The sequence below is a fragment of the Physeter macrocephalus genome, chromosome 19 (genome assembly GCF_002837175.3).
Source record: "Physeter macrocephalus isolate SW-GA chromosome 19, ASM283717v5, whole genome shotgun sequence".
In the NCBI taxonomy this organism is placed as follows: Eukaryota; Metazoa; Chordata; class Mammalia; order Artiodactyla; family Physeteridae; genus Physeter; species Physeter macrocephalus.
In genome coordinates, this window is record NC_041232.1 from 47,794,973 (window position 1) to 47,819,786 (window position 24,814).

Consider the following 24,814-nt stretch of genomic DNA (forward strand, 5'->3'; position numbering starts at 1 on the left):
CAGGCCCAGCGGCCATGGCTCACGGGCCCAGCCGCTCCGCGGCATGTGGGATCCTCCCAGACCGGGACGCGAACCCGGTTCCCCTGCATCGGCAGGCGGACGCGCAACCACTGCGCCACCAGGGAAGCCCTCAGTTGGTACTTTTTAATATCAAAATCAGAAATAAAGTCCAGTGGGCTAGTTAACTTTTTGAGAGCCCTAAGGAAATTGTCTCTTGAAAGCCTGTGAGCCTTCTGGAAGATAGTTTACTTGTTAATGGTACCTAGAGTCTCTTCCTTTCCTTTGCCCCTAAACTGAGCCCAAGGTGCCTTTTATCTTTCCTCAGTTGTCCTACCCAGTCCGTTCATCAAGACCTGTTTCGTTTAAACGTGGAAATAAAATAGGGGAAGGAAGTAAAGGAATTTCATGAACTTGGGCATGGACACATTTCAGTAAGAACATTCGATTAGGCATGTCTAGCGTTGGAGGGTTGAATTGTCACAGTCTTAGCATAGTGAAAATGAAAGCAGATTTCAGCTTTGAAAACAAATACCAAAAAATGCCTGTGGTCTCGTCTCCCCTCCAGAAGATATCAAAGAAATGTATATTGATGGTTGAGGCTTACTCAGAAAAAGAAAATAGTTAATCGCTATAAATAAGGGTAAGAAAATTAATTTTCCCTACTAATCACATATACCGCTAACCCCCAATCCTGGTATCTCTTTCTCCCTCCCTCTCCCTTTTCCTTAACCGTAATTTTTTTTAATACCTTTTATTTTATTACCTATTTATTTATTTTGACTGTGTTGGGTTTTCGTTGCTGTGGGCGGGCTTTCTCTAGTTGCGGAGAGCGGGGGCTACTCTTCGTTGCGATTCGCGGGCTTCTCATTGCAGTGGCTTCCCTCATTGTGGAACACGGGCTCTAGGCGCGCGGGCTTCAGTAGTTGTGGCGCACAGGCTTAGCTGCTCCGCAGCATGTGAGATCTTCCTGGACCAGGGCTCGAACCCGTGTCCCCCGCTTTGGCAGGCGGATTCTTAACCACTGCGCCACTAGGGAAGTCCTCGTTAACCGTAATTTACAACTCCTATCCTTCCAGTCTCCGTCCCTTACTGCCATGAATACGGCTCTCTCGTATCCTGTCTCTCATCCCCACCCACCTCATTCTCTCTTTCTCCACCCTTTTTCTGGCCTTACTTCCTCACTCCCTAGACTGAATTGCCTTCAGGGCAGCAATCTACCTTCTCTTGCTTCTGTGTCCTGCTGTCTCATCCCTGCTGCTCCCCAGCCCTAGATTCTGCATTCTTGCACCCAGGTTTTATCAGACCCTAGTGGAAGGCAGCCTGAGCTAGTGAACAAGGATGACAGCTTTGACGCCTGGCAGGTGTGTTCACACCCAGCTTTGCCACTTCCTGGCTGATGAGCTGGCTAAGTTATTTAACTAGCTGCCTCCTCTGACAAACAGGATTTAGAATCGCCCTTTCCTCATAAGTTTCTGTGAGGATTAAAAATACCTACCCAATTGAAACAGAGCACTTGGTCCCTAAAAAGTACCCAGTAAATATTAGGTGTTGCTATCATCGTTGTCCTTGTTGCTGGAGAGGATTCCGCATCTGAACCAATAGATACTGTGAAGCCTGCTGCAGAGTGACGGCTCCTAACTTTGGTTTTAAGCCAAAGTTCTCACAATGGCCGTTCAAAGCCCTGTACATTCTGGTCACTGTGATCTTTTTGACCCTCACCTCCTACCCCACAACACACACATCACACACTCAAGTGTAAGATTCACGAGGGCAGAGAATTTTGCCTGTTTTGTTCATTTCTGTCTCTCCAGCACCCATTATTCCTAGCATGTAGTAGGTGTTCAGTAAATGCGTGTTGAGTGAATGACCGAGCCCCAGTACAAATATCATGGCCTTGGTGAAGCTTTTCCTGTCTCTCCAGTCATGGTTGCTTTCTTTTCTGTATTCCTGTGCTACTTAATACATTCTTCAATTATAACGTTTATCACATTGTATTTTTATGGAAAACATATTTAAAGCTCTTCAGTTTAACAAGATGGTATAATTCAGAAGCACATTTTTACTTAACAGAGTGAAAACTTAAATTGCACAGATTTGATTGATTGATTACAGAAATCATAATGTTCTGCAAGTTTGTGAATTGCGTTCCCATCGTGTTCTGTGACTTATTCCACGAAATTAAGTCCAACCTTGAGAAAATCCAAGAAAAAGCGAATTAGAAAGCAAATTCCAACACACAGAGAAAATCTTCCCTTAAGCAATGGCACGTTCTATACTTTGACATTACAGAAACCTCGCGATTTTACTAGCAAATAGGAAGGAGGCTTGCAAAACTCTGCCTTGTGGACATATCGGCATAGCTATAGTTGTGGCTGATAAATAATCTGCAAAGACAAGTAATCTCAAAAGTCAGTCCTGGAAGAGTCTACCTGCTCAGGTTCGTTTTGAAGGAAGGCATTCTTCATCTGGGGGAAAACATTTACCAATTTTTCTTAAATAAAATGCTATTACTAAAAGCCAGGAGGCATATACATATTATAGAATTCTCATCAGATCTAAAGGAAGAACTAATTAAATCTTCTATGCCTCAGGGAGAAAGTAGCGAGCAAGGACCACTCTCAAGTACATCTCTATGCCACTGATGTGATTTCAGAGCCAGCACCACTGGCTGGCCAATCATGTGTTTATTCACTGCTCTCATTTTGGGTGTGGAGCATATTTTAAGCCACTGATTGATAACCTGTCCCTGCCATTCCCTACTGGAAAATACTAAGACATACGCATGGGAAAATTACTTGTCCCAGGGCAGCAGTGGTGACTGCTAAGTGGAATCTTCTGTCTGCATTCAGAGGCGATAACAATCTAAGGAAGCTCCCCTCCCTCCATCTAAGGTGGTGTGACAGCTGTGAATGCCTTTGACAGCAGTGATTATCAGCTTCAGTGAACACATTTTAACTTGGAAAAGGCATTCGTGATGAGTAGGTACTGCTGGGATGGAATCAGGATTAGCATCCATTCCTGGCTGATGATTTCACATCTTCTCTGTTGTTGTATTTTGGATTTCTCAAATCCAAGGCAATGCAAAATCCCTGTTTTAGACAAATCTCATGTGTTGGAGAAATAGACAATGATTTCTGCCAGGATGCAATTATCGGTGCTCTCTGGCCTAAACCTCAAGAGAAACGGGACTGTGCTATAACCTAGGAACTTGGAAAATTAAAATCTGGGTTGGTGCCCAGTTCCATCTTCCTTGATTGGGCCTGTGGACTGGGACGGCGGCTGGTTTCCTTTTTCTCTTGTTGCTCTGGCTCTGTGTCTGCTGGGTCTGCTTTAGTAATCCTGCTCTCCAAACACACATTTTAGATACTCGTTTGACTTTTTGGGGGAAGGGTGGGTCTTGACCCCATAGAAGGGGACACATCTGGTGCCTAACAAGTGCTCGTTAATGAACATATTGGCTCCTCCAATACTGCCGAGAGCTTTTTAGTGCAAAAACTTGTTGATGCTAGTTAGTTGCTGACAATATATACCTGACCCACAATTTAATGTCGCCTCATTCCTTCAGTATCTTTGTTAGGTCAGAATACTAGTGATCTTGCTAAGAATTACAGTTTCCCTACTTGTTGAAGATTTCTTTATTTTCTTCAGTAATCACTGATGGGTCTGATCTGAAATTCAGTCTCTTCAAAATACCTTTGAGAGCACCTTATCAAATCCAGTCAACACTTCTGTGCCCTTATTTGGTTTTTTTTTGGGCGCGCCTCGCAGCATGCGGGATCTTAGTTCCCCAACCAGGGATTGAACCCGTGCCCCCTGCAGTGGAAGCGTGGAGCCCTAACCACGGGACCGACCGCCAGGGAAGTCCCATTCTCTGTCCTTATCTGATTCAAACATTCCATGACATTTGGCCCTAGAGACACCTCCCTCCTCTCTGATACCCATTTCTCCCCTGGGCCCAGTGAAACCACTCCCTCTTGTGATTGGCCCCATCAGGCCAAATCCTTTGCCGTCTCTTTGCAGTCTTCTTTTTTATCACTCAGCTTTTAGAGAGTTCCATCCCAGGCCTTCTCTTTCTCCCTGAGTGAGGGCATCCACACCCTCAGCTTCAATGATCACCCATGAGACAATATCCTCCAAATCATATGTATCTCCAAGTCAAACATATACGTTCAAAGACCCACATGTTCCCTTATTCAATAAACACTTAATGAACACCCACTGTGTGTGAAGCCTGGTGACCAATCATTGTCACCACTAGGCTGTCCTATAGGTACTTCTCTATGTCCAAAACACGCTATGAGAATCTCTCTTCCAGAAGGACAATTCAATCTGTATTTCCCATCTTGATGAATGATACCATTATCCCCTTGGTCACCCAAGCCACAAACTTAGGATTCACTTGAAATATCTTTCTCCTTCACTGCCCACCCTTAATCCCCATCAACATCGTGCCCACATCCATTTAGTCCAACAAATCATACCAGTTATTCCCTCTGAATATCTCAGATCTGTGCTTGCTCCTACAACCCCTTGGCTCCTGTCTAAGTTTAGGCCTTCTTCACTGTTTGATGCATTTTGATCTCCAACATGGGACTTCCTGGGTGGCGCAGTGGTTAAGAATCCACCTGCCAGCGTGGGGGACGCGGATTCGAGCCCTGGTCTGGGAAGATCCCACATGCCGCGGAGCAACTAGGCCCGTGCGCCACAACTACTGAGCCTGCTCTCTAGACCCCGAGAGCCACAACTACTGAGTCCGTGTGACACAGCTACTGAAGCCCGCGCGCCTAGAGCCCGTACTCTGCAACAAGAGAAGCCACCACAATGAGAAGTCCACGCACCGCAACAAAGAGTGGCCCCCGCTCGCTGCAGCTGGAGAGGGCCCGTGCGCTGCAACAAAGACCCAAGGAAGCCCCAAATAAACAAACAAACAAACAAATAAATAAATACTCCAACATGTCTTCTATGCTACTGCAGCATCAGACCTTCTTGATATGCAAATTTCACCATGAATTTCCCTCCCTAAAGCACTTCATGGTTCCAAAACACCTTCAGAGTGAAGGTCAAGCTTCATAGCTTGGCCACAGCCCCTCCTGCACCTGGTCCTGGCCCTGTCCCCTGCCATCGTGCACTCTGTTCTCCACCCATACTAAACAACTTGCTGTCTCCTGGGGATATCACACCCTTTTGTACCTCTGTACCTAAGTATATCTGCTTGAGAAGCCCTTTGTCTCCCCTCTACACTACCGTTCCTCTTTTAAATGTCAGTAGAGCCTAGTGGAGAAGCATGTCAACTTTGGGGCTAAGACATCCTGGACAAGTTGCTTTTGCTCTTTGAGCCTCAATTTCATCATTAGGGTCATTGTGAGAATCAAATCAGATATTTGTTGAATCAGTGAATTATGTATTCATGTAGTGCCTACTACCTGCCAGCCCTTATGCTGAGAACCAAAGATATAGCAGTGGGCAAAGCAGTGGAAGCCCCTCCCTAAGGGATCTTGTATTCTGTTTAGCACAGAGAAAGTGAACAAAAACGGTTATAATTATTACTCACCCAAGGCTTAAGTAATAGCTCCTTGGGGAAACTTTTCAGACCTACTTCCCATTTTCCATTCTGAATTAGGTGCTCATCTTCTATGGCTCTATATCACACTGTATGGTGCCATTATCACAGCATCATGTTGTGTCATAATTGCCAATATTTTCATCTTGCTCATCTACAGCTCTGAGTTCCTTGAGGACAGAGCCTGGGACTTTTCTTCTTATTTTACCATCTTGTAGTACACAAGAAATCCAGCTATAAGTGTCAAGTGAATGAGTGAATGAACATTTCAGAGTATGCTTAACTTATTGTTTAAAAATAGCATCTACCACTAAAGACCATTTGCTATAGGCCAGAGACTATGTCAATTGCTTCAACTATATTATGTAATTTAATCTTCACGGCAACACTATGAAACCAGTATTATTACACCTACTTCATAGATGAGGAAACTAAATCTTAGAGATGCAGAGTAACTTGCTAGGGTCACATAGCCCGCAGGTGGTGAAACCAAGCCGGGGACCAAGTCTGCCTGATGCCAGAGCCCCAGCTTCAATCCATGATGCTTGGTAAGAGGAGCCATTTCTCTATGGGGCAGTTGGAGATCTAGGATGATGGTCTGGATATACTTTATTTTAGATACATCTGTGTACATAAGACAAACCTTAACCTACAGTCAGATGTACATGAGACATTTTAGCTTATTTGTGTGTATGTGATCTGTGTGACTCTCTTGGCCCCGCTGAGGGGGATGGGAAATGAAAGGTTTTAAAAAGTTCACAGTATTACAGCCTCTTCCAGTTTAGACTGTCTTTGGAGTGCTCCATCTCTTGGGTGAATATTCGGTCTTTTAGATGTCCTCCTCTCTCCCTGGGTTCTCTCCCTAACTGTACCAAGCCACTGATTTTAGCCTCTAGTGTGATGAGGCTGCACCTTGACTGGGGAGGAAGGTGTTGGGGAGACACTCTTTGAAGGCCATCTCTTCCCAGAGTCTCAAATGGGACTTCTGCCTCATTAGGCAAAAGAAATTCCGTTAGGCTGAGAACAAAGCCAAAACCTCTCTAACGTCTCCCTTCAGGGACCCAGAGGTGGGAGATTCTGCTTTTTCCCACTTCCACCTGCTTCTTTCCAACCTTGGGGTTGGAAAGGGTACTCTCCCTGCCCTCTTCCTGCCTGTTTGGCATTTCCCTCTGTCCTAGCATCCTCCTTCCCAAAGTGGAATGTGCCTTGCCTTTCTCCCCAGGGCTAAACTGGAGAATGGCTGCCAGGTAACCTGATTTATGGGGAGAGGAATGAAAACACATCTGTTTAATATTTTCAAATTATTACCCCTGTTACCCCTGCATCTCAGAGGGTAATCACAAGTCTCTGGGGGCTCTCTGGGTCCCTTTAGAGTGGTGTGGTTCAGAGCAGTCCTGGAGGAAGACTTACAAGGCTCTTAGGTACCTCCTCCACCTGCCTCACTACCCCTCCCCTTTCATCCCATTCACTCAAATTCCTGGTCATGGTCCCCTTTTTCATGAACAGCCCAGAAACAGTGGGAGTATTCTCTCCACAAAATTAGTTGGTATAACCAATGATCTATAATACATTCAAATTCTGACAAACATAGTCCCTAGGATAACACCAGTTATGTAACCTATTACTTAAATATGGGATCATGGAAAAGAAAGCTATCCAAAAGAGCCCCAAATGAGAGCGTGTATGTGGAAAACATTAAATATTTGATTTGTAGACTGTGCCTTTTAACTTCAGACTGTTCCCAAAGAAAGGGGAAGCTTTTGTGAAGGGGAACAAATTAGTAAGGAAATTAACAGCCATGGGTCAAGTAACAGAAATAGTAAGAGGAAGTGTTGGTCTTTGTAGCAGTAACTACACTCTCATGCCCCTTTAGCTCACTGTGCAGTGTGAGGCTTGCTGTGTATCTCTTGTACTTAGATATTTATCTGTTGTACCTTGTGAAGTCTTAGGTCAGAATTGGATCCTTATTGTATGAAAAAAAATTCTCATGTAAGCTGGGATATGGATGAAGGAATCAACTTGTGCACTGTGAATTGACTGGAGAAAGTAGAAAATAAAATTATTAAAATATAGTTCAAAAGGAGAATACAGAATAGGAAAAAATGCCCCCTTATTTAAGATTATCATTACCATCTGGGTTGTAAACCATTTGACTCTAATTCTAGAAGCTTGATGCCAGAAATAACTTATTACCAGGGAAATATGCTGGAGAATTGTCAGGAATGACAAATTTTTTTACTTGTTTTAACATCTGTATCACAAAATGATAAAGCTGGTAAGCCATACAATGATGTGAAGGCATGCGCCTAGCACTTTCTGCTACATATATTTATTCTGTCTTTTACATTCCAATTCTCCTTCCTTTCCCACCCCACAAAGGGTCAGAGACCACTTTTGATAAGCAGAGAATCCTTCAAACTCCCTTCTTCTTTCTGAAGGAAAGCACTGGACACATCTGGAATCTGTTCAGAATTTATAATCTAATCCATACACTTTGCACAGTACTAGCAATTCTATTCACGGCTCTCTTTTCACAGTGGTCATGTTGAGAAGTACATAAAGTACTTGATTCTTACCTTGATCTATAACATTTATGAGTTCACATTAAACATAGACCACCACTGTCCAATCACATTGATAAAAGCATGTCATTTTGAAGTTCCAGTTCACTACTTCCTGGCTGTGTGACCTTGAGCATGTTGCTTAATCTCACTAGTTTACTCATCTTTAAAATAGGGATGGTAATAATAATAGTACCTGGCTCCTAGCCAATGTATTTGAAAGCTCCATTGCAATGATACAGAACAGCTTGAATGTTGAGAGCCTCCAAATACTAAATTGGATGTTCACGTGTTTAATTCAAAGAAAATAAAAGACATGACAAGGATTTAGTTATGTGTATCAGGAGACAGTATAAGAATTTGAATTGGGAGGTCGTGGGTAATCATGATGTTCTAAAATGGTGGTTATCTTTTTTATTTTTTTTTTTAACTCTCTTTGGGGATTCTTTTGTGCAGAAAATCTCTTAATTTGCAGTCTTTGATCTTCTCATTATTAACGTAAAGGTATATTGATTAGAAGGAAATGCAGCTTCCTCTTTGCTTTTCAGGTTTGGGGCTACTTTTGGGGAGGCGGCTGCTGCTGTATGGAGAATGGGGGAGGAACCTGGAAGTTTTAACCCCTTAGTCTGATATACTTTCTAGAAGGAGGCTACCAGGTCGTCTTATATTTTTCTGAAACCAGACGGAGTTTAATTTTCATGACACAAGAACTTGGTATTGAAGGAGTTAAAGGGTCTCCCACACCCCTCTGCCTGAATCTTTCTTTTGTGTACACAGCTGCAGGGGGAGCTCGGGTTGGAAAGGAAATGGTTAGAGGAAGAGCTGGTTTTCAGACCCAGGCGAGTCTGCGAGGGGGGCCGGGGGTGGCCTGGGGTTTTACATGCCAGATGTAGGCCTGCCCGGGTGCCTGCTTGGAGCCGCTGGCGTGGTCACGCCGGGGCCCAGCGCTAATCAAGACGAGGTGATGAGTTAGCGGGTTGCTATGGGGATGGGCCGGGCCACGTGACCAGGGTGCTGCTGCCGGCGCTTTGACGTCAGCAGCCGGGAGGGCGGGCCTCGAGAGGGCGGGGCGGGATCCGAGGAGGAGAAGGGAGCTGCGAGCGGCGAGCAGGCGGCAGGCGCGGTCTGCGCGAGGAGCAGGCGAGCGGGAAGGCGAGACGCAGCTACCTTCCTCACCAGCCAGCCCACAGCGGTTTGTTCCCATCCTCGGGAGTGCGCCAATGCCCGGGCCGACCCAAACCCTGTCCCCAAATGGCGAGAACAACAACGACATCATCCAGGATAACGGGACCATCATTCCTTTCCGGAAGCACACAGTGCGCGGGGAGCGTTCCTACAGGTAATGGGGCTGGCACGGGAGCGGCGCCGGGCGGGGGACCGCGGCGGGCGGGCGCGCGGAAGTCCGCTCGTTATATAATGGAGCAGACGCTGCCCCCGGACCCGGCTGCAGACGGGCGTTTGTAAAGGCGGTTGTGATTATTTCCTATCTGTTTCCATGTGTCATGTTGGGTGTGCACGGAGGCTTCCCGATTGCAGCTGGAAAGCATTTTGTGAATAGGTTTGCTGCCTGCAAGGGGTCTCCCTCCATCTCTTTCCTTCCACATTGATTTCAAAATGCAAGCAATTTTCTCCCCCTCTCCAAAGGGAGACAGGCTGGAGCACTTCCTTTCCTCCTTCCTTTTTAGATTTTAAAGGAACCATGAGGTAGGCTGTGCCTGAAGACAGGGAACCAGGAGGATGGTGAGGAAAAGGTTTGCGCTTGCCCTGGTGTGCGTGTGTGCAGGAAAGATGGAATCCTCTAGATTAAGCTGCAGTCTGTGATGTTGAACCGCCAGATTGATGGAGCTTTGTAAGAATTCTGCTCGCTGATTGGTGCAAGGATTGACAGCAGAGGTCACGGTGTCAGACATTCACCAAAATTTTCTCCATAGAACCCGAGGTTTATTAGAAAGAGACTGGACTGCAATGGACCTGAAAAGAACTGGGTGCCGTTATGCATTTTCTTAGGAGTTTATGGCCTCCGCATGGGTGGGGGAGCCCGCCCTTCTTATTTACAGTAGGAAGGTAATTCCTGGTATTTTGCTGTGGTCTGATTTGAGGATGGACTGATCTTGGTCATTGTGTTGTGAGCCTTTTGATTAATGAGGCAGCCTGTACGGTTGGCATCGTTTTTACATTAGCATATCTGGCAATATGTTCTAGTAGATAAGCTCATTAAAATTGTTTGCATTGTTTGATAAGGATAACAATGTAATGGAGAATGCAGCTAGAGTCTAATGCAGCTCAAGGCCAGACTTTAAGGGAGACTGATAGCTTCGCTCATATTTCCTCTGAAGTTCTTTTGTACTGGGGTAGTTATTTTTAAATGTTACCTTGATAACCGCTAACAATGCTTTTGCTTTGAGGCAGAGCACGCATACCTCTGAAATGCATCCTCTCAGCAAGCAACAGGAAATAACTTTTTTTTTTTTTAATGCCTTCATCTAAACATTCAGATGGTATTATGGGCAGACTAGTCTGTGTGTGTATAAATATTGCATATTTTAAAAATAGAGCCAAAAGTACCCCCACATCCTCTCTCTTTGACCAAAGAAATGCTATGAGCTGACTGAAAAAAAAAAATTATAAGTAATCTTTGCCCTGTCATCTCTGGCAGTTACATAAATACTGGGAGTTAATTTTGGCTGTGCCCATGAGGTCACCAAAATCTCATGCCTATGGTTCCAAGTAATATGTTGACATGGCATCCTTAAAGATTCCAAGTGCTGGTTAAACCAAGCACTTAATATAAACCAAAATTGGTTAATATAAATTTGCTTAATATAAACCCAAATTGGTCCACAACCTCTGGGACTCTCCCTTTGGAGACCCATGAGACTGGAACTTTGGGTCCCTTCTCTCCTTTACTTCTCTCCACCTTTCTCTGGACATTCCAAAGCTTAAAGTAGAATTTAAAAACAAAAACTCTGAGTTGCTTTTAAACCGCACTTATTTAAACTGCTCTTCTAGGTAATAAATTTGAAGCCCATATTTCGTCAGTGATTTCAGCTCTGGCACGTAGGTAGCAGTTGTTTTTAAGACAGAGTTCGAATTTTACCACATGGGCCGAACGAAGGCAGTTGCCTGGTTGGGTTTTATTAGTCATATGAACTAACTTGCAATGGCAGTGGAAAAATCATTTGGTAGAAAGGTTAAATGCTACCTTTTGTTGATGAATTATTGCTTTAAAGTAAACATTTATTCACCTTTTAAATTCAGTCCAAGTTATTATTTCCATTTCCTGAACTATTTCCAGTTTGCTGTCTGAGTCCCTGTATGGTACCTGAAATTATGTGAAAAACAAAACTGAATTTGAATAAAGATCTGACTGAGCAAAATCTTAAGTCACTAAGAGCATCATCGCCTTTGTATTTTATATAATAGGCGTATTGGATGCTATAGTGAGAGATGTCATAGGTTAAATGAAGAAAGAAGACTCCAAAATTACATTTGTATTGTGTTATGTAAAGAGTGCACATGGAGACAGACACCCTTGATATTTTCCTTGGTCTGCTTTTCTTTCAAAGTGGATGACCAACGTAGTATAACTACCACTTATTTTTTTGGAGGGGTGGAGGGGAAGGAAAAATGTGACACGTTTTTCTATCCAGGAAGTGTTCTATAATTATTTTGGCGTCCTGAGGCTGGAGTAATATTGCCATTTAATTGCTGAGGAAACTTGGAAGGCAATTTGAAAGCCAGAGGAGAGGTTTAACCACATAAGTTTTACTTTGGCTGTAGGTTCATTTTGGCCCCCAACAATGAGGTGAGCTTGAGAGTTCTGTTGGAGTGCCATGGAGGGGCCTGAGTCAGCCGAGAGCCCTGGGAGTATCACAGGGAATTCTCTCTGTGGTTCCTTTACTGACTTCTAGGTAGGGCCGCAGCAGGTCCTTCAATCTTTGGCTTTATTTTCTACATTTGCTTATTACATATAGACTGTCTCATCACATTCTTAGAAAAGTTTTTGTGAAGTTAACTTCAAATATTTAAAACAAACACCATCTTAAAAGAGGTATGTAAATGTAAGAAGAGTGCAGTTATTACTGAAAGGGGACTCTTCCAGGTACTCCAGGACAAGGACACCCCTCACCTGGCTGGGAGCACAGGTGAGAGGAGAAGCAGACACCCAGAGAACAAGACTGTTCTTTCCGGCTCCATCTGGGGGCAAGTGGTCACTCTTCCCAGGAGGAGACATTATTGTCATAACATTTGCACGAGATTGTTTATAAATAAGGATCAAATATGGTTCACAACCCAGATATCTTGATCCAGGTATCTTTTGGTATAAACAGAACCCATTTTTACAGCCTGGACTAGAGGGGGTGGTAAATCATTATCGAAACAGAGTGTACTTCGATTAGCAGAGCAAGTTTCCTTTAGAAAATTGCCCTTCCATTAGCAATTTCCATTGAAAAGAGCAAGTGCAAAAATGGCTCAGCAGAGCTGACTGGACATGTTTCCACGGCTCATGTCCACTCCTGTGTGATCACCTTCTCAGCCCCAGCTTCCTCATTGCATTTATGAGCGATAGAAATCCATATATTTTAAGAGCCGCCTAAAAAATAAATGTGGTGTGGGCCATCTGAGGTGACTGTTTAATTCACAGAGCGAACAAGTCGGGCTCTTGCTCTCCTAGGAGGGGCGACTCTCTATAGCTCTGTTTCATGCAGATGCTCGTAGGAAATGAAATTTATTAACTGGCCCTCTGCCCACTGCATCTTTGTTTGCATACTCCAGGCTTTTAAGAATGAATGTATAAGTCCAGAGGACTGGTTCCACATGGGTGTTTGAACACGCAACTACAGTAGCATGTGTTTCTGAATACTTAAAAAAAAAAAAAAATTACTTGGCCCCAGGCAATGGACTGTAAAGAAAAGCACAACGAAAACTTAAGCCTAAAACATTGGCTCTCACATCCAACTTTGCCAATTTTGAAAAATGAACTCTCGGTAAGGAAAACAAGAAATATTGCGTGTGTGTGCGCGCGTATGTGCACAAAAGATAGTTGTGAAAGCGTGTTCTGTTTAATAGGAGCTATTGTAACACGCCTCACTTTAACCAGAATGTAGATTTCAGATCACATTCCCCCGAATAGCAGCTGCAGACAGCAGAAGTCTCCTTCATACATCTCCATTATGTATGTATTAGTATCATCTGGGTTTACTACTGTCATAGGAGGTTTTTGAAAACAGTGATTTTTGTCCTTTACATTTTTCTTAGGTTTATTTTTTATTTTTATTTTTTTGCGGTATGCGGGCCTCTCACTGCTGTGGCCTCTCCCGTTGCGGAGCACAGGCTCCGGAGCTCACTGGCCCAGCCGCTCCATGGCATGTGGGATCTTCCCAGACCGGGGCACGAACCCATGTCCCCTGCATCGGCAGACGGACTCTCAACCACTGAGCCACCAGGGAAGCCCTCTTAGTATTTTTAAAGGGTTACTTGATGCTTTGATTATTAAGTGCCCAATTTTTGAACTTCTTTTCAGGGTCCTTTGTCAGGGCGTCTGTTAAGGGGATGGCCTTCCTGGTGCCCTTGGTGAGAGGCTCACCCCTGCTCAGCAGTGGTTGTCACTGGTCTTATCTCTTTACGGTGCATTATCTTAGCAGAACAGTGGTTTGAGATGGTCCTCTGAATTTAGGAGGTTGATTTCCATACGCAGTATCTTTCCTATATATACAGAGACCTCTTGAAGCTCCAATGAATAATCCCTTAGATCAGTGGAGGGGGAAATATCGGGACTAATCTAAATATAACGTTTGGTTTGGAGAATTAATTTGACAAACGCTTGAGAGTCTTATTCTGGCCAAGCTCTCTGCCAGATGCCCCTTCAAGGACCTTGAGTTCTGTTTCAAAGTCAGATGTGTGAGCTGTTCATTTTGTAACAGATTTACTTTGTTGTGAATATTTGGCTTGGTCTGATAGCAAAAGTGGTTTGCACTTCCTGAGCCCACAGTGACTCAAAGTGGAAAAAGACACCCTCAAGGCCAGTGTGCTGTAGGAAGCTAAGAGACATTGGTGGAGACCAACAATTTGGGTGAAAAGAGAGTGCAGGCTTTAGAATCAGAATTTTCATTGGCCTGGCGAGGCACATATCGGGCAGAAGCGGAGAGTAGGGCAGGAGCACTGGAAGGCAGGCAGGTGACCGGAACTTGAAAATAGAAAGCCATTGAAAGCACATTAATTGGAAGACAACATAGTAAAAACAGAGGTGCATGCTGGAATTGATCTCCCGTTTTGCAGTGAGAGTTGAAAGGAAAATGGAATCTTCCAGTGCCCCACCCTGCAGTGTCCAGAATTCCTAGAGAATACTTTGTTTGCTCTAGTAGAGAGAACTCTCCAGCTCTAGTGTAGGTAGATGTTCCTGGCTCAAGTCATCTTTCCCTCAGTAGAACCAATCAGGGCAACTTCTTCCCATAACAGGTTTGGTACTTAGGTCAGATGGTGGCTTCTGTATTTACAGATGCCCACTTCATAGTTACCGGGCTAAAGAGATGGCTGTTGTATAGAGTTTACACTATTTTGATCCTCCCAAACTCCCCAGGCTAATTCGAATTTTACTCACTTGAACCAGGACAGACTTATTTAAAGCATTATCTTGTTTTTTCTAAAGGAGCGGAAGGTGGTGATAGATGCATAGGATGGTCAAGCTGATGGCTGCTTTTAGTGATGGACACTTTTGTGTAATTTATCTAGTAAAGGAAATGTACCTAGAGCTCAGTCTTTTTCTTTTTTCTAGACCTCATTTGCTTCGGGCAGGTAAAATGTGCCGAAAGAGCCAGATTTGGGTTATGACTTGGAACAGAAGAGGAGAAATAGGGCAAGAGACTTGAAAATGAAGAGTACGCGTTATATAGTGTGCATTGGCAGAAGTCTGTAAAACTTGGGATCTTGCGTACAGAATTGGTCCCGAGGTCTATAGGCAGTGCTTGTTGTTACATCATCCTTAACATGACAGTGCTCTTCCTATAAGGCACACCGTTTTATTTTTCCTAGAAGTAGTGTTTATTTTTCTTTTAAAACACATTAATTCTTTGTTCTTAAGAAAGCCTACCCTGGCAAAGCCCTGAGAGGTAATTTGTCAAAAATGCCAGCGGCATTGACATCTCAGGGCGGCGTTCTTGGGTTCACAGTTCTTCTTTGGTTACGAACAGTAGTCTCCCCTCATGCAAGAGCCCTCCTGGTTCTGCGCAAGGTTTGCATTTGGTGCTCAGCAGATCAGGAGAAGGCGCAGCCGCTAACATGGGCTCCTCTTCCCCCACCCCAGTCTACTTCCATTTTGTCATTTTGGAAAGCCAAAACATGTTTTCAGGTTATTAATAATAAAATCTTTTAAATTTCCACTCTTTAAATTGCACAATTATTGTTGTATTAAAATTTAAGCCAGAATTCCGGCAGTCTAAGAATCTGTTCTTTCAGCAAACTTTCGGGGTTCCTTCTATACGCCAGGCTCCATGCCAGGCACTTGAATTCAGAGATGAATCATGCACAGCCCCTTCTTGAAAAGCCTCTAGTATTGGGGACAGCAGGCAGGAAGGCAGTGCTTGACGGAAGAAATCTGAGGTGAAGAGGTACCTCTGACCCCAAGAAAGTAATTCTGTGATTCTTGTGCTGATACTCGGCCAGGGCAAAATTACCACTCCTGTAATTTTCAGAAGCTGTTAGAAATGGCGCATGTAAATAAAAACTATGTTTGAGTGTGTGTGTTCCCTACCATGACCTCTGTGTATAAGTTTTTATACAGCCCCAAGGCACAGGTTTGAGCATTGTTGAGTGAGTGACCTATGTGGTGGGAAGGTAGTCACTTGGGGAAAAGTAAAAGGCTTATCATCTCTTTTGATCCCCCAAGTTTTATATTTGTACTGACCATCACTATGTTTAAAGTAGTACAGTATACTAACTTTTATGTAAAGAAAATTTATATATTCATATTTCCTTGATGTGCCTGGAGAAACTGAAGGAATATAGACTAATCTCAGTGGAACTGTACAGACTGTCCCTGGGTACCTTTCTTTGTTTAAAAAAAAAACTTGTGACTATGTAAATGCACTACCTAATCAATCAATGGTGTTTCATTTAACACCTTAGTAGCATTTTAAAAATTAAATGAGTTTTGATTTTTAACAGTGAGTTGTACGTGCTGAAGTGTGTTGGGAAGCATCTCAAAATATCATGGACTTGTTGAAGTCACATGGATGATATTAAAGATTTGCCTAACGCAAGTACCACCCTTTAAAACGTCGCAAATCACAGATGAAACGTGCTCCCACAGCATCCGCCCCTTGAGGTTTCACACATAGCAATGCATAGTCCATGTTTTGTTTCATTTCCCCCAGAGGCCATCGGAGCCTGATCAGTATCGTTTTTTTTTGTGATGCGGCCAGCCTGCTTAGTATGCTCCAGGAATCTTGCACTAACTGCAAAATAATCCTCTGTGAGGATTCTTTGTCAGTATCCTCTTTGGATGTTTCTCTCCTCATTTATTGAGCACCTGGTGTGTGTCAGGTATTGTGCAGGGGCCCTTAAAAATGTGAGATTGCAGGTTATGGCCATTTTTTAGCCACTCTGCTGCTGTCCTCTGCCCCAAGCCCCACCCCCTGCCCCCAGCTCTAAGTCTGACTTCCCCCCCCCCTTATGGAAGTTATTGAGCAATATCTGGCCTTGATGGGACCCCCTGCGGTCGTGCTAGACACCAGCCAGGAAACAGGCCATCTGCATTCACCACCCCTCCCTGCTCCTGCCCCTCCCCCTCCCGTCTGGGTGAAGGCTGAGTGGATCCCATGGAGACTGACCAATTAAGAAGAAACAATAGGAGAGCTTTGAATACATTATCCCAGCTATAGGGACCTGCTGCTCACTGGCGGCAACCACGAAATAGAAAGCTTGTGGAGCTCGTGAGCCAAGGTCTCTGCCAGAAAAGGAGGAAGCAGAAGAGGGAGTGATTGGTGGGTGCCGTGGGGTGGAGAGGGGAGCGCAGGATGAGGGCTTCTTGGGGTGGATGTGTCAGCCCCTCCCCCTCCCCCCTGGCTTCCCATCTCTTTCTGTTTCTGGGGGCCTAGTACATCTGTCCCTCCAGCATGTATTCTCCAGGGAGAAGGAAAAAGAGATGAGAGTGATCAGCCGCCTAGGCAGGGGGCTGAGGACAGGAAGGCATGGCGACCTGTAAGTCTTTCCAACACCCCTTAGAGGGGCTGGCAGCACACAATAAATGGAAACGCAGCTTTGGTGTTCGGGAAGCTGGTTTGTCTTTCCCCGGAGTTTCTGACAGGCAGATAGCAATGTCATATCACCGACTTTAAGATGCCAGTGTGGGGCTTCCCTGGTGGCGCATTGGTTGAGAATCTGCCTGCTAATGCAGGGGACACGGGTTCGAGCCCTGGTCTGGGAAGATCCCACATGCTGCGGAGCAACTAGGCCCGTGAGCCACAACTACTGAGCCTGCACGTCTGGAGCCTGTGCTCCGCAGCAAGAGAGGCCGCCATAGTGAGAGGCCCGCGCACCGCGATGAAGAGTGGCCCCCGCTTGCCACAACTAGAGAAAGCCCATGCACACTAGAGAAAGCCCATGCACAGAAACGAAGACCCAACACAGCCAAAAATAAATAAATTAATTAATTTAAAAAAAAAAAAGATGTCAGTGTGAACATACTTGCAGGCTGCGTGATGAGTGTCACTGCTACTTCACCTCCCATTCAAAACTTAGTCTACCTCCCAGTAAGACCAACTGGGGCTCTCAAAGTCCCAGATTGCTGCTCAGAGAAGCAGGGAGCGATAGCAGGCAAAGCTTGGGCTCTGGCATGAGACTAACTCTGCCACCCCTTTCTAACTGTTTCATCCAGGGTGAATTTTTTAGCCTCTGTAAGCCTCATTTTCCTAATGTGCTAATGGAAATAATAATAGCATCAACCTCACAGTTCTTAATGAGGACCTAAATGAGATACGGAATATAAAGTATACCAAGCAGTGAATGGTGAAAAAATAAATGCCTTTAAAAATGTTAGCTAGTACTGTTGCTTGTAATTTCAATGTACCCTTTTACCCTGTCTTTATAATAAGCTATGACCTTTGTGTCGTCGGTGCCTGTTACAATACCTGGCACATAGCAGATGTTCATTAAAAGTCCAAATTCAGTCTGGGAAAAATTCAAACAAATTATACTGTGCTGTCCCCCACCTTACCAACTTTATTAAGAATTAATTTTACATACCGTATACTGTATCCATTTAAAGTATATGATTCCATGAGTATTGGTGGTATGTATACCTTTGAAGCCATCACTCCCAAAAGATTCCTGGTACCCTTTGCAGTTCATATCTCTTCTGTCCACAGCCCCAGGCAACCACTGTTCTGCTTTCTGTCACTGTAAATTAGACTACATTTTATATAAATGGAATCATACAAATTGTACTCTTTTTTTTTTCTTTTTTTTTTGCGGTACGCAGGCCTCTCACTGCTGTGGCCTCTCCTGCTGCAGAGCACAGGCTCCAGATGCGCAGGCCCAGTGGCCATGGCTCATGGGCCCAGCCGCTCCGCGGCATGTGGGATCCCCCCGGACTGGGGCACGAACCCGTGTTCCCTGCATTGGCAGGCAGACTCTCAACCACTGCGCCACCAGGGAAGCCCACAAATTGTACTCTTAATGTCTGACTTCTTTTACTCGGCATAATGATTTTCAGATTCATCCATGTTGGGTTTACCAGCAGATCACTACTTTTTGTGGCCAAGTAGTATTCCACTGTATGGCTGTACCATATTTTATCAATTACCAGCTTGTGAACATTTGGGTTGATTCCAGTTCTTGGCAATTATGAATACAACTTCTATGAATATTCATGTATAAATCTTTGTGGAGCAAATGTTTTCATTTCTCTGAGGTAAATATCTAGGAGTGGAACGTTTGGGTAATATCATTGGTGTTTAAGAAACTTAAGAAACTGCAAATAGTTGTCCAAAGTGGTTGTACCATTTCACATTTCAACCAGAAGCGTAGGAGAGTTCCAGTTGCTTCACATCCTTGTCAACACTTGGTATTGTCAGTCTTTTCAATTTGGCCATCCTTACAGATGTGTACAGGTATACTGCTGAGATTTTAAGTTATGTTTTTTTGATGATTAATGATGTTCGGTGTCTTTTATGTGTTTATTGGCCATTTGTGTATATTCTTTAGTGGAGTGTGTGTTCAGATGTTTTGCCTGTTTAAAAAAATTAGTTGGTTTTTTGTTGTAAGAGGATTATAAAAAGTGTAACCTGGATACTATAATATAGTCTTGACTTAGATTTTAATGGGTTTGAGTCTTGTGTTTTTAACCTGAATATAATGCCTCTCAAGAAAAAGAATAGTTTTTTCTACGTGTTCTTTATCCCCAATGCCTTTTCTAGCAATTAGGTCCACGTCTTAGTAAATACATATTAAATGATTCTATTAAAATAGACTGCAAAATAATAACAGGATCATTATATTAACTCAGAGAAAAACCACTAAATCCACTTAAAAAGTTATATTAAAGAGTTAAATTTTGGAGCTGTGTTTCCTTTGGGGCCTTGATAGATATGAGATGCTCTTTTAACTCTGTGGGGAAGAACCCTATAATTCTGTAGATACTCTTTTCTTTCTATCGAGTGTTCCCTTAACACTGTATGAAACGTTCTCCTATTGAATTTAAAAGGAAAATGTGTGTAGAAACGTTTTCTTCTTTAAAGAGAGCAAGGAGCCATTTTCATACTTTCGAAATTTTGCCCAGGATAATCAAAGCATTACATGCCTCCCCCGCCCTTTTTTTTTTTTTTTTTTTTTTAAATTTTGCTCACTCCTTTTCATTCTATCTAATTTGGCATTTTTGTTGTTGTTGCCAGTTTGGGTCCTGACTTCTCAAAACCCCTAAGGAGAAATTGCCTCAAGTAGAGTTTAGAAACTGGGAAGCAAAAGCTCAGTAAGGTCCTAGGTTTACCTGAAAGGATCTGCTGAGGGCCCTTGTGATTTTTGAAAGGGTAGGAATGGTTGGCTTCCAGAATCTTTTCAGCTGATAACCAAATTTCTTAACCACATATGTTTCAAAACCCAAAGATACTATAAAATAAAGGTCACTTGTGACTTCACAAATGCCATAGGTCTACTAGTAGATTTTGAGTGCAACTTCTTTCATCTGTCACTTATTCATTTCATTGCAAAACCATGAGGCCAGATTTCAGATGAATTACTGCTTCTATGATGGCAGTAATCTCTTGCTGTCTAGGTCATGGATGATTATTTTCTGTGTTCTGTTTAGGACTGAGCAAGTTATAGCCACTCAAGGATCAGTCGAGGGTTGAAAGTGTTCTTTTTGCTTTAATTGAGGTTGTTCCATGAAAGGAAGCCAAATACCACTCGACAGGACATCCTGTGATTCCCTTAGTTTACGATGGCCAAGAACATGACTTTTTTTTTTAATAAGATGATTGCTTGCTTCCTTTCCTGTTAACAAGGGAGCCCAGAACCGATGGTGTCCATTTGGCTTTAAGGACAATAACTAGCAAACAACTAAACCTCGTTCCAAAATCACCTAAAGAATTATAGGACATGGAAGGACGTCCAGATCTTTTTATGTGAGCCAACAATGATTTGGTCATTGTTCGCATTTAAGTGACTGCTGGTTCTGTTGTCCTGAAATAATAACTGAAAAAGAGAGGAAACTAGGCCAAACTAGAAGTTCTAGGACTTAACTATGTTAACATAAAATCTGGAATCGGGTATATTATGGTATATCTGAACAATGAAATGTAGTGCAAATACTACACATGAAGAAGATATGGAAAATGTTCAAAATATGTTAAGAGAAGTAAGCTGATTAGTACAAAAATACGTATGTATTGTATTAGTTTCCTAGGGCTGCCATAACAAATTTCCACAAACTAGGTGGTTTGATATGTATTCTCTCACAGTTGTGGAGGCTGGAAGTCTAAAATGAAGGTGATGGAAGAGCTCTGCTCCCTCTGAAGGCTCGGAAGGGAATTCATTCTTTGCCTCTTCTGCGTGGTCGCCCTCTGTGTCCCTTGGCTTGTAGCCGCATCGCTTCAATCTCTGCTCTGTTATCACATGACTTCCTTCCCTGTGTATCTGTGTCTCTCTGTGTCTGTAAACGGTCTTCTCATAAGGACACCAGTCATTGAATTTAGGGCACTAACCTCATCTTATCTAATTACACCTGCAAAGATTCTCTTTCCTAAAAAGATCACATTCTGAGGTTTTGAGTGGACATGAATTCCAGGGGGGACACTATTAAATCTAGTGTGTGTGTGTGTGTGTGTGTGTGTGTGTCTGTGTGTAACTGTTTTTATAAATGATGTACCTGTATAAAATACACCCCCCCCCACACTCATATAAAAGAGGTCTTTAATTTTATTTTTATCTTTATTTTCTACTTTTTCTCTAGTGAAAATGTACTGATTTTTAATATAAAAATATTTTTTAAAATAAAAAATACTTAGGGCACTAACCTCATCTTATCTAATTACACCTGCAAAGATTCTCTTTCCTAATAAGATCACATTCTGAGGTTTTGAGTGGACGTGAATTCCAGGGGGGACACTATTAAATCTAGTGTGTGTGTGTGTGTGTGTGTGTGTGTGTGTGTGTGTGTGTGTAACTGTTTTTATAAATGTACCTGTATAAAATACACACACACCCCCCACACTCATATAAAAGAGGTCTTTAATTTTATTTTTATCTTTATTTTCTACTTTTTCTCTAGTGAAAATGTACTGATTTTTAATATAAAAATATTTTTAAAAATAAAAAATAGCACTTTGACATCTACTTTTAAAAAATAGTAGTTTTTTTAAACTAGCATTCTACCTTGAAATTGTTTTCTTTGCTTCATCAAACTCTTATGAGATTTTTTAACCTTAATTTAAAATAGGAATTAATCCTTTGTAGCATATATACACAAAAATATATAGAGTCAATTAATATTTTTATGGTATTAATTGTGTTTATTATGCTTAGTATAACAATAACTAAGACTGAAGTAAAGTAAACTAGGTCTTTGAGACTTTGGGTCAACCAGTATAATATCAGGTCTTTGGTTTAAGTCTGGGGAACCACACACACACACAAAAGTTACAATTACACTCAGTTGCTGAATTCAAATTAATTTTTAAAATATGTTTTAAAGTCTCTAAGTTAATCTTAGGAACCTAGAAACTAGGCATGGGGGCAGGATGGGGAGGCACTTTGCCAAATTTCATCCATTCAGATTGACTCAAACACTGGTCAATTTTTAACATACATATTCACTCTGGAACTCACTTCATTTACTCACCGAATGCCTTTAGACTTTCTTGTCTCTAGTAACATCTCTATTTAGTCAAGTTGTTTATAAAGTCTTCTCATAAGTAATTTCCTTTGCCTTAATAATTTCTGAATGCTCATCAATCAACTGTTATTTTTCTGTCTTTATCCCACGTTTAACAAAACATTCCGAATTCATCAGGGACCACAGTTCCCCACGTTTGTTAAACTACAACAGTATATTAAATTTTGTCCTTTGCTCCTGGGAGTCCTCATACCGTAGAACTGCAGAATCAAAACAGGAGACTTCAATTCAAGTAACTGCTATACATCCACTCTTTCCTAAACCCAAGGGTCTGACTGTGTATCTGCCCCTCCGGTATTTCTGTACCTGATTCAGTTTGGACATGGCACAGTTCTTATCCACTTTTTACTCACATGCTCAGTATCTGCACTTCCTTTTGAGAATCACAGTGTTCTTACACTGATGGCTGGAAATGTTTTAACTTTTAACCTGTGAAAAGGCAGCAGATAGGAGAGTGGAGAGGTACTGCAAGTTAAGAGTGAGTGAGTGTGTGTGTGTATGTGTGTGTGTGAACTGATTTTTGTCAGGGGCTGTTGGGTATTTTGATGCAAGTCTATCAGCCCTTTCTTCATTCCCATAAATAAATAGTAAATGAGTTTATTGGCTTACAACAGACAAACAAACAAACCTCTTCTACTCCAATACAAGGCAGATAGGATTGGTGTTTGGTTGCCCAGACAAGAGTAGCAGGAAACTAGGGAAGGGGAAAGAAGGATGAACTCTGACTCTGGGGTGGAATTGTAGGCAGATAGCCGGGAGTCTATTCTCTGGCCTAAATGAATCATTTCATCTGGGAAAGGAAGTTTGGGGAATGATGGCCCGGGGAACTGGTGATGAATTAGTGCTCCAAGTTTTGATAGTATTTCCTCACTGCTACACCAGTTTGGCTGAACATTACTAATCTTAGACAGAAATTTCCACTTCCTGTGCTCATGACTTGCAGCCATATTGGATGTAATTCACAGGATGTCCTCTGGGGTTGGGGAGTGGGTTTGAGGTAGAAAGCCAATCAGTACCTTGTCAACTAAAGGTAGTATTTAAGAAGTTTAAGGAAAGAATTCAGAAGAGTGGGTGGCATGGACAGGGCTGGGGGTGTGTGAGTGTATATCATCCATTTTAGAGTTAAATTCACTGGGACATATTTTAACACTGGCCTGTACTTCCCTTTTTCTTTTGGGCTTAATTTTATTGGTACTTCAGTTTCCATTTCCGTTTCAGAATGTTCTCATAAGTTTAAAAATGAACTTTGCCACAATGTAAATACAAACCTTTGGATAGGCACCAGTCTCAAAGAGTGAGATACCCAGAGATTTGTATTTGTTTTTTTTTTTTTTTAAGAAATTGATTTTTTTAAACACATAGTCAAGACATCAATCTGAAGCCTTTTATTAGTTGAAAAAAATTATAAGCAGTAATAGTGTACGTGGTCTCTGTCCATTTTGACTAAGCTACCACAGAAAGAAAATTGAGAGACTTGAGTCCAAGATACGTAGTAACTAGAAATGCAAAATGTGGTGATTCCTAAAATATTAGCATGGCTTATATGTTACAGCTGGCAGGTTTTTGAGCCAAAAATCATTCCCAGCATTAAACTGAGTAAAACTGGTTACCGAAATCTCTCCATTTCAGGCTATTCTTCAGGGAAACTTATGTTAAAAGATCATCTTGGTTAAAGGGAAAATGTACAATGAGGACTTGGTAGCACTAAAAAAGGAAAAATGGTTTTCATTCAAGACCACAGTGGTATTCACACTTGGAGGTCTGTCTTCTTCTCACTTACTCTCGTGACATCATAAAACCCGAGAGCAGAAAGGGACTTGGTTGAGGACAGGAATCCTGGAATCAGCCCTGGGTCCAGATCCCAGCTCTTGCATTTAATAATTGTGACCGGGCGAGTGTCTAACCCTCCCCGAGTCTGTGTACCTTCTCCTCCATCATGGCATAAATGCAGTAGCTGTCACATAGCATTGTCGTGAAGACTAAATGAGAAGATGAGTGTTAACTACGTACTTCTGGGAAGGAAAGAAGATCCAAAGAGGTTAGGCACATATGCGCAACTTCGCCTAGCTGGTTGGTGGTAGCTCTGGGATTAGAAGCCAGTGCTCCTGGCTTCTAGATCAGCGGTCTCATGAAGCTGAAATATGTACAAATAGTGAGTGCGCTTTTCATCCTGGTGTTGGAGACATGAAGAATGGCATGTTTCTCTATTCCCTTCTTTCTTTTAGACATCAGACACCAGAGTCCTTTAGTCCACTCAACTCTAATTTATCCTCACCTGACCATCTCACACAGCACTAGAGACACGTA

At 42.7% G+C, this 24,814-nt stretch overlaps 1 protein-coding gene across 4 annotated transcripts in view; it reads left to right on the plus strand.

The window, feature by feature from the left end:
• MAPRE2 (microtubule associated protein RP/EB family member 2) overlaps nt 1-24,814 on the plus strand; it is a 162,991-nt gene that overhangs the window by 49,530 nt on the left and 88,647 nt on the right. The window contains exon 1 of one of the 4 annotated variants that reach the window (XM_028479918.2): nt 9,197-9,460. The exons of 2 other annotated variants lie outside the window; for them this stretch is intronic. In XM_028479918.2, the coding sequence (XP_028335719.1) occupies nt 9,342-9,460 (119 nt within the window). In that variant the 5' untranslated portion in view covers nt 9,197-9,341. Of the gene's footprint in view, nt 1-9,196; nt 9,461-24,814 lie in introns of those variants that run through there. One more of the 4 variants, XM_024120709.3, reaches the window with a different exon arrangement.